This window comes from Athene cunicularia (assembly GCF_003259725.1).
Source record: "Athene cunicularia isolate RWA chromosome 6 unlocalized genomic scaffold, athCun1 chr6_part1, whole genome shotgun sequence".
Classification (NCBI taxonomy): domain Eukaryota; kingdom Metazoa; phylum Chordata; class Aves; order Strigiformes; family Strigidae; genus Athene; species Athene cunicularia.
In genome coordinates, this window is record NW_020799105.1 from 11478575 (window position 1) to 11488542 (window position 9968).

At 50.9% G+C, this 9968-nt stretch overlaps 1 protein-coding gene across 1 annotated transcript in view; it reads left to right on the forward strand.

Moving 5' to 3' along the window:
* Positions 1-7803, forward strand: part of FGF8 (fibroblast growth factor 8) — an 8124-nt gene extending 321 nt beyond the window's left edge. Inside the window, exons 2-4 of the mRNA XM_026851505.1 lie at positions 1760-1940; positions 6216-6322; positions 7425-7803. Of these exons, the coding sequence (XP_026707306.1) occupies positions 1760-1940; positions 6216-6322; positions 7425-7712 (576 nt within the window). The 3' untranslated portion in view covers positions 7713-7803. The remainder of the gene's footprint in view (positions 1-1759; positions 1941-6215; positions 6323-7424) is intronic.
* Positions 7804-9968: the final 2165 nt, after the last annotated feature.

Consider the following 9968-nt stretch of genomic DNA (forward strand, 5'->3'; position numbering starts at 1 on the left):
GGTTTTTTTTTTTTTTTTTTTCATTACGCTGCTTCATCCAAAAAGTAAAGAGGAATTAAAAAGGAGAAAGCTCCCCTCCCACTCCAAACCTTACTAAAAAGCACAGGTTTTGATTCAGCTTTAAATTGTCAGTCTTCAGCATCGCCGGTTTGTATCGCCAGAGACTGAAGTGTCATGAATAGATTAAACAGCCCGGGCAGAGCTTGTGCAACACCCGCATACCAGCAGGCACTGTCACTGGGAGCACTGCACCTTCAAACTGGGGTGAAGCACCCCCTTCCCCCTGAGATCACAGGTGCAGATGCTTTGTTTAAAATGCCCTTTAAGCTACTTTTTTTTTTTTTTTTTTTAAACTTATTTTCCTGGAACCTTGGGATAAAAAAAAAAAATCTAGTTTCCAGCTGAAAAGCAAAGGGAATGGAGTGCTGGGAGTGTGCAGTTGTATAAAAGCATAGCTGTAATATTTTGGAGTATGAGATGGAGACCAAATAGCAGCATGGCTAATGACCTCTCCTCCACATGGTACCCTCATCAGAGCTGGGGAGAGAATCCTGCTGCATTATCCAGAACCCGTCTATAGGAAACACACATGCACAGGCAGAAGCAAAGGGAGAGAGATGACATTGTCAAGGGGAGATATCTCTATAAAGCCAGCTTTGGGAGAGCAGCGGCTTTTGCTTTTATTGGGTTTTTCTGTTGTTGTTGTTGTTTAAGATGGGAGGAAATCTTCCCATTTGACGTGGGGGTGGTGGGGGGTAGTCCCAGCCTTCTGATGTTGAAAGGAGCTATCTCCTAACATTTGCTCAGAATACATCTTTATAAATGTCAGGGAGCAGCGAAACTTTCCAGACTTAAAAGAGGGATTTGAGACGAGGGGGGAAAAGACTTCTGTGCAAGCTCGTGAGCCGGGGCTGAGGGGGGAGCAGGTTTGGCTGCTCATGAAAATCATTTAAAGCCCAGGAGCAGCAGCGTCGGGTCTGACAAGGATGGGCTCAGCTGCGACTTCAGGGCTAACGGGTTTGGTGCCGGGGCTGGGGACATTCCTGCTGCTGGCACTGAACAGCTGGCTGCGGATGAGGATGCGTTTGCACGGGTAGCACATTAGTATCCTTGGGTTATTATGCCACTAAATGCCTGGGCTGAGGCACAGTTTTCTTAGGATTCTTATACCTCGTAACTCTACCTTCTCTGGGGACTTTGTATTTAAAGAGCTTGATAAGAGGAGTGTTTGGGAACAAATAAAGAGCCTGGGACCCAGCGGAAAGGCAGCTGTGGAAACTGATGGGGCAGTGGTTGGGCTACATGTCCGGGGCAGCAGTATGTTTCTGCAGAGGCAAGAAAGGTGTGGGACAAATGTATCAGCCCCTTGGAGGGGGCAAGCCATCCTGCATGCCCCCTCAAACTCCCTCCTGCTCCCAGCCTTGATGCTCATCTTGGGTACCCCAGTCCCAGCTGGGACCCACTGAGTCCCAGGGAGGCCTCTGGGGTCACCGAGCCCTGTCGCACTCCCGAGTCACCTGCACCCCTCTGCTTAGGGCACGTCTGGAGTAGGCACAGCTCTGTAAAGGGCTCTGCGTCCCAGAGCTTAATGCTCCTTCTCCCGGGGAGGCTTTGCTGGTGCAGGAGGTACAACCACAGTCCCGGCTATGTGCCTCCCTGCAAAGCCCAGCTGGAGGCCAGCGATTTCGGCTCAGCCCATTTGCCCCGCTGAGGAGTAGAGATTATAATGGTGTGTCATATATTTTTTAATTTCCTAAAGGTAACTGTTCAGTCCCCACCTAATTTTACACAGCATGTGAGGGAGCAGAGCCTGGTGACGGATCAGCTCAGCCGACGGCTCGTCCGTACCTACCAGCTGTACAGCCGGACCAGCGGAAAACATGTGCAGATCTTGGACAACAAGAAAATCAATGCGATGGCAGAGGATGGGGATGTGCACGGTAAGGACGTGCGATGGGGACGGGTGGGGGGGAGCCAGGGAGGTGTTCACAGCCCAGCAAGGCGATTGATGATTTCCGTCCTGTTTGTTAGCCAGAAATCATTAAAATCGTTTGGCTTGCGGGGGCTTGTAAAGGGAGAACATAGGGGTCAGCGATCAGTGGCTGTGTGATTCAAGGTGAGGGCAGGTTCCCCGTGCTGAGGGACGGGACCTGTGTTTGCAGGATGGGCTCTGCTCCTTTCTTTTTCATTCTTGGTTTGCACCTGACTCAGAGGGCTCGGGGCTATGGTGTGCTGAGCAGCACTGGTCATTTCAGCCCAGCTCTTTGCAGGGCTGGGAATCTCTGAGACTTCCTTTTGGAAAAGAAATAGAAAGTTAGAAAAGAAGTAGAAAGTTGAAAAAGAAAAGGTGGCAGGGGAGGGGTGGAGGGGGAACAGCTGCTTACAAACCTTGCCTAAACTAGAACTGTCTGGAGTGGCATTTTCCCCATGTACTCCCTGTCCCTCCCTTTTCAAAACAAATCCCGAGCAGAGGGTCAGCGAGGCAGTTGGCCACGGGCAAAGATGCTGCTGTGTCTCTGGAGACAAAGCAGGGGGACTCGGCATGCACGGAGCCTGCGCTACACCGCAACCCCTTTGCCATCGCCCTGGCACCCTCTCCCCAAAACCTCTGCCCCCTCCCTGGGGCACAATCCCTCTGCTGGGGACACCCAAAGCCCAAATACTTTGATTGCCTGTGCTAATGTCACATCAGGGCGGTCAAATGCTGCTCAGGGGTCAGCGGGGCCAGCGAGCCCTGGCGCTGCAAGGCCTGATCCTGCGCCCAGATCGGGGAAGTGCCTGTATTTGTGTGTGTTCTATGTAGGAATCACAAGTGTTTTTCTTTGGTATTAGATGAAATTTCCCTTTCTTGCTTGGGGAGATTAGTAGAAACACTTTTCTTTCTTCCCTTTTTTGTTTTTTTCCCTGTTCCTTTTGCTTTGACTGAAAATTTCATGCTGGACTTTAGCAGTTCAAGCAAAGCACAGATTCCATATATATGGTATCCCATACATGCAGCATTAATCTTCCAGATGAACTATTCCCATCCTAAAGCAGCTCCGGCTTGAAAGGGCATTAGCTAATTTCCCAAGCAAAAAATCCTGTCTTGTTTTAGACCTATAATGCCTGGATTTAAAAGGCAGTTAGTGCATATTTAAATAACGACCAGGTTTAAATAAGGCCAGAAGGAGGGGACTCGTGGTGGCTTGAAAAACTCTATTAAAACATAATAAAAAAAGGTTAAGCATTTGAAGAGCTAAGGAGGAAAATGAAGACTGATCTAAACCAGAAAGAGAACAAGCAGTTTTTCAGATGTAAAGTTTTAAAAGAGTTGAAAGTCTGTAAATGTTAAAATAGAGGTTCAGGATTGTTCTATATGAATCTCTAGGGAGGCCCCCATGTCTGGAAGAACTATTAAAACGCTTCTTACTTTCACCTTTTTTAACATTTCCTGAATACTTTCTCCTCTTCGCAGTCCAGTTGGGGGATCAAGTGTGTCTCGCTGCATTTTTTCAGCATTTACGTAGCCACTTTCCCTTCAAAGTTTGAGCATGAAACATAATTTTACTGGGATAAATCTGTCACTTAAGTGAAAGAATAGAGTTGAAAATGTTAAGCTCCCCCCTCAAAAAACAGGGGGGGGGGGAAGGGCACCCCCAAAATGTTATTTAGAAATCGACTTTTGCAGCAAAGAGCCTCCCTCCCTGAGCCCGCCCTGCTGCGCTTTTTTTATCTCATTTTTGGGGGTGGGCGTGTAAAAGGGGTTGATTTATTTTTGCAGATGACCCCTTTCCCCATGCTGACGTTTTTACAGCCGACTTAACATCGAGTCCGACGTTTTCAGTTATCTGTCTTAATTGTCAATATTTGATTGACTTTTTTTAATTCTAAGGGAAGGCGGGTGGCCGGTGCAGCCTGGCTCATCCCTTCTGGGCTGTGCCTGCCACTGAGCAAACTGCTGCTGGCTGCAGCGTGGACTTAACCCTGCGAGTGGCCGGAGATGCTGGCACAGCTCCCTGCTGACTTGCCGGTTTCATCTGTACCCAGGGTTTTTCCCTGTTTGAGGCTGGAGTTTGCGGGGTGCATGGGTCGCGTGCGGGGTGCAGGTCCCCGGGGACAGGTGGTAGTCATCCTCTGCGGCTGGAGCAGCGCTCTCGCTGGGCTCGTGCGGGGTGGCAAACCCAGCCAGCAGCTGTAAATCACAGCTGCCCTCTGGAAGAAAAAAAAGGCCGCAAGAGAAGTGATGTGCATCTTTAAAGCGAGGTTTTGTGCTCTCTGGGGCCGAGGCCTCCCTGCTCGCTCCCTCCCTCCCTCCTCTGTCCCTCCCTCCCTCTCCGATCTTTCTATCTCTCACAGAGAAAAAAATCAATTCTCCTCAAACCTTTTACTGCCTCTGAGATCAATTCCCCCCCCCTTCCCCAATATGGATAACTAGGGGGTCACTGCCTCAGCGCTTCATTTGCAGAGTGCTGTGGCTCCTGTGGGTTGGGTTTGGGGACGCTGGGCAGGTGCCAGGCTCTGGGCATTGGTGCTGGTGTGGCACACCCTGGAGTTGGCTCTTCCCAGATTTCTCAGCTCTGAGTCCAGTCAGACTACTTTGGAGCCTGTACCAAGCTACTGCTGGTTTGGTTAAGGCGGGGGGTCAAGTGCATCCATCACGGGGGGCTGTGGGCATGGGGCAGTTTGGGGATGAGAGATGCTGCAGGGTGATGTTGTCAGGAGGGAGTGCAGGGAGAGGGTGCCTGCACATGCATCAAGCTGCCTTGCCCAGCAGTACTGAATCAGTCAGCCCCAGCAGATTTTGGGATGCCTCTTCCATTGTTCAACTCAGCTGCTGCTCGCACTGCCCACTCGCTGTTACCACCCTTGGTGCCATTGACCTTAGTAGTGCCTGTCATGCAAGGGATGCTGCATCAGGGTCTCACAGAGACAGAGAGGCAGCAGTTTTCTCCCATCCCAGAGTGTGATTTAGGCTCACTTCAGTTTGTACGTGTGCCCACAGCCGCCTCCTGCCGTTCAAAGAACCCTCATGCAAATCCACCTGCTCCAGAACAGCGTTGCTGCCCTTGCACGTGGCTGAACATCCTGGGGTAGAGATGTGGAAGCTGGGGTGGACAACGCTCCTGAGGAACTGAGTAGCTCTTGTGCAGGGATCAGAGAGGAGAAATAAGGAATCGGTGGGCTTAGTCCTATAACAAGGTTATAGACTTGGAAGCTCTGTGGGCTGTGCTCTAATTTACCTTATCAAATTGGGCTTATGGCGCAGGGGCTAGTGCTGGGCAAGATGTGATGGTGGTGAGATGGGACAGTCCTAGCTGCTCTTCAGTATCATGGGGAAATCTTTGGTTCTTGGCGCAGCCTTTTTGAGGTGCAAACAGGTAGCCACCATCCCTGCTGGGTCTTGCCCTGGGGAGGGTAGCTGGCTCTAGGGACAACAACTGCAGGGCCAGGGAGAAGGATGTCCTGTCCCCATCCTCCCCCTTCTCTGGGGATGGATGGGCTTTGGGGCTCGGGTTCCCAGGGCGGAGGCAAGGGAGGGAAGGTGACAGGTCTATTTATAGGCGGCCCATCGACCCGGCGATTTGCATAGCTCCTTCGGAAGTCGATCGATGCCTCCATTAAAAAACTGAGACCAAATCAATACGCCCTCTCGACTCGTGCAAAGGTGAAAGGCATTAAAAGGATGGCCATACCCTTCACGCCTCCCCTGCCAGCTGCAAAGTCACCGCTTCTCCTGCAGCCCTGGCCCGAAGAGAGATACAGAGCAGTGTCCCCTGGGCTGGGGACAGCTGGCAGCATGCCCTGCACTTCCAGAGGGTGCCTGCCTGCTCTCTGCCTGCTTTCTTCTTTCAAGCTCACCCAGACCTGCCTCGGTTTGTAGGGCAGCTGGCATGATCTCCACTGGCCAGTGCATGCCCTGCTCACGGCCTTGCCTCCTTACTGGGATGTCTCTGTGGCACCTGAGCCCCGTGGAGCTGGGAAAGGCAGAGCTGCTCCCCCTCCAGCATGACTCAGGGTTGCAAAGGGATGTGACCAAGGTCACATGGGGACACAGTGGCAGGGCAGCTAATCCAGTGCTTTGATTTTTAGGGCTCTCTCTGTCCCAGCTGCCTCCCTCCCCAGTGCGTGCCCACAGTGCCCAGTGTCAGGCATTGCTCAAGTCTCCATCCCTGTGCCTGGCCCATCCCAGAGCACCTCTAACCTCTCTCTCTATTTCCTCCCGTTGCTCTCTCCAGCCAAGCTCATTGTGGAGACAGACACCTTTGGGAGCCGCGTGCGCATCAAGGGGGCAGCCACAGGTTTCTACATCTGCATGAACAAGAAGGGGAAGCTGATTGGCAAGGTAGGGTGCTGGGATCAAGTGCCTGGGAGAGCCAGGGATGTGCTGTGGGTGCTGAGTGGGGCTTGCTTGGATACCCGATACAGAGCCCACCCATGGGGATAGGGAGGTGGGATGGGGGTCCCAGACATTCAGCCAGGGCACCCCTTTGGAGGGCAGGAGGATGAGCCATCCTGTGGCCTCGGACAGCAGGAGGGAAGGCAGGGAGCAAGGGAGGCGGGCAGGTGCCTTGTGGGGCAAATTGTATCTCCCCGAACAAATAGGCAAATTGCCGGGCTATTCTCCCCGATTACATGGTACAAGTGCCAGGAATGTTAAGATGCTCCATGGGGCTGGCCCCAAGGCCAGGCCCTGCTGTGTGCCAGTTAGTCACGCTTGCTCCCTCCAAGCCTCAATGCTCCCTCCCCAGGGGTGGAGGGGGCTGGATGTGCAAAATCCCAATGCAACAGTGATTGTCTGGGAGGGTTTTCCATGGTGGCTTCTTCCCTGGGGCTGGCTAATGTGGGAGTCCCCTCCCTGGTCCTGCTGCTGCCCATAATGGGGAGGGGGTCAGCCTCCTTTACCCCTGTGCTCCCTGCCACCTGCATCTGTGGGCATCATCCCCACGGACACCCCCACCCCCCCCACCCCGTTCACCTCTCCCGTACCTTGATGGCCCTCCTTATATTAAAGACCTCAGGGGAGATAGAATGGATGGGTGAATTGCCACTGAGATGGAGTTTGCTTATGGTCATGCTGGTGAGGGAATCCAGCCCCTGACATCGATGGGGGCAGGATAGGAATGGGCAAAAATGCCCTTATGGGGGTGGTAGAAATGCTGGGACATGCTGCATTGGGGCTTGCAGCCTGGTGCTGGCATCACACTGGGGACACAAGCTCTGGTGAGCAGTGTTTGCCCATGCCACAGTGCCTGCTCCCTGCAACTTTCTAAGTAAAAGATTTTTGACCATTCTAACCTGTAGGAGAAGTGGGAAAAGTGAGCCCTTGGCTGCCCACAAGCACTGCAACCCTGCTGCTACACCAGCCAGCCCAGCTTGGGGTAGTGAGAAGCTGCCCTCTGACTGAGTGCCTGTTGCTTAAATCTCCCACTCTGTCCCATTCTCAGAGCAATGGCAAAGGCAAGGACTGTGTCTTCACGGAGATCGTCCTGGAGAACAACTACACAGCGCTGCAGAACGCCAAGTACGAGGGCTGGTACATGGCCTTCACCCGCAAGGGCCGCCCGCGCAAGGGTTCCAAGACCCGGCAGCACCAACGGGAGGTACATTTCATGAAGAGGCTTCCCAAGGGCCACCAGACCACTGAGCCCCACAGACGCTTTGAGTTCCTCAACTACCCCTTCAACCGGAGAAGTAAAAGGACTAGAAACTCCAGCTCCAGGGTGGGCCCTTGATGGGCCTACCTGTGCCCACCCTGTCTGCACCTCTCCTGGAGGACTCTCCTCTGAGTTTGGTGGACTATGTGTAGAGACTTCCCCATATGGGTATTAAGCAAAAAAAAAAAAAAAAAAGGGGGGGAGGTTAAAAAAAATTACCTGCTCTAGTTGTTGATAATTCTGGGGGGTTGGTTTGGTTTTTACAAAAAAGAAACAAAAAGAGAAAAAAATAAGAGAGGCTCTATTTTTGTACTCCAACTTTAAAAGAAATGAAATGTTCAAAGACTGGTGAAGGGGGAAGACCCCTTCACTTAGAATGTTCTAGTCTGTTTGGGGTCGCGCATTATTTTGTAATTTTTTTGTAGCTCTAGGGGGAAAGGAGAAAAAAAAAATCACTGTTTAAAACAAACAAGCAAAAAAAAAAAAAGAAGGCAATCCAAATCTGGGAATGATGTGCTACTTAAATGAACCGAATTAATGCTTACCGGAGAAGATGGAGAGGTTGGAACAAAATTAAGGGGAGGAGGGGATTTATTTCAGAGATGGTTGGAGACCTTCCAGGTGGGTTTTGCAGCCTGGGTGAGTGTGGGCACTGCCTGTGGGAGCTGGTTGCAATGCCCAGGGTGAGGGCCGCTGGATGCTTTTCTTCCTCAGTTGCACCTATTTCTTCGGCTGAGTGAGGGGTTGCTGGAAGCCGCTTGCATCCTTATGAAAATGCTGCTGGCTTCACAATGCCCAAATTATTTTTTTCTCAGGAGGGGACAGGGGTGATGGATGCCCCAGAGAAAGTCCTGAACTGCCTTGGTACCTCTTACCCATGAGAGCATCTTTGGCATTTGGTTTGTTTTAAACTACTAAGGTGAGGCAGTGGGTGACGGCTGCCATGGAGCGGGCTGGTAACTGGGATTTTTTTTTTTTCCATGTGGAAAATGTGAACTCACCAAAAATTGATATTTTTTTTTTCTGTTTATTTTTTTATCAGATGGAAGTTTTCATCCATAAAATTAAAAAAGTTTACAAATTACTGTGGAGCCATTTTGGGCTGGTTTTGTCATAGTATTCAGATTGTGGTTGGCACTTCCATTGTCAACTGTTTATTCCAGGTTTGCTCTTTGAGAAATACCACTGTCCTTGCCCTCCTAGTAAAGGAGAGGTTTTCTTTCAAAATTTCATTGGTGACAGAAGCCCAATTTTCTATAAAAAAAGAAACCCAAAAGAAACATTAAATCTCTTGAGTGAACATCCCCAGCCAGCCCTGCTCTGCACATGCTGCTCTGGGACTGCGACTCTCTCCAAAGGGTTAAAGCAATTATTCTTCACGGGGAGGGCAAACAAAGACACTGGATAGGAGCCAGAACCAGGGGTGACTTTTCATCCAATCTTTTTTGATTGTTTGTTTTTTCTGTTTCCTTGAGGATTTTTGTTTTTGGTTGTGTACAAATTGAATATGAAATGATTGAAATATTTATTTAATATGTGCATTAAAAATTTGTATTAGTCTAATTGAGCCTGATGCTTTCCAGGGAGGGCCTGGGGCTGAAGAGGCAGGTTGGAGAGGGGCAGAGCAAGTCGTTGAGGTGCAGTGTGGGGCTGAGGCTGCCACTTGGCGTGAGATGCTTCCCAAGGGAACAAACATGGGAAGTGGGAGGATGCCCCAGGATCTTGGACCTAGATGAGTCTTGTGGAAATCATGGTTTTCCTTGCATCAGATTCTAGGTTTAATGGGCAGATGCCACCCCCTTACCCTGTGGGGGCAGGCCCATTGCAGGCTGAATGGGGACATAGCGCAATGGAGCCTTGACCACTTTTTTTAAGCATGGGATGAGGCTTTCCAAGACAGAAAAGAGGGTATTTGCTTCTCTGGTCTGGATGAGCTTGGTACCTGTGCAAAATGGGCTGTTGGGTCCCCTCCTTTGGTGGATACTCAGCCTTGCTGAGGTGCTGGGTCTTGCTTACAGGAGCTGATGGGGGCATCCAGATATGGAGTGGTCTCAGATATAGAAAGATGCTGGAGTAAAATTGTTAAATAGGTGTAAAAAACAACTGCAGAAATGGAACAGCCTTGCAAGGTTAGAGTTTTGCCATTGCTGGCACCAGCCCTGCTGGTGCTGCCATCCTCATGGGGTGCCTGTGACACTGCTTAGTGCTCAGGGTGTCCCTTGTCTGTGAGGTGTGAGGATAAGTCATCCCCTGGCTGATGCAGCTGGCCAGGCTGAGTTGTAAATATACATCACTAATTTCAAGGAGGGAAACCCAGGGGCTAAGTGCTCGTCC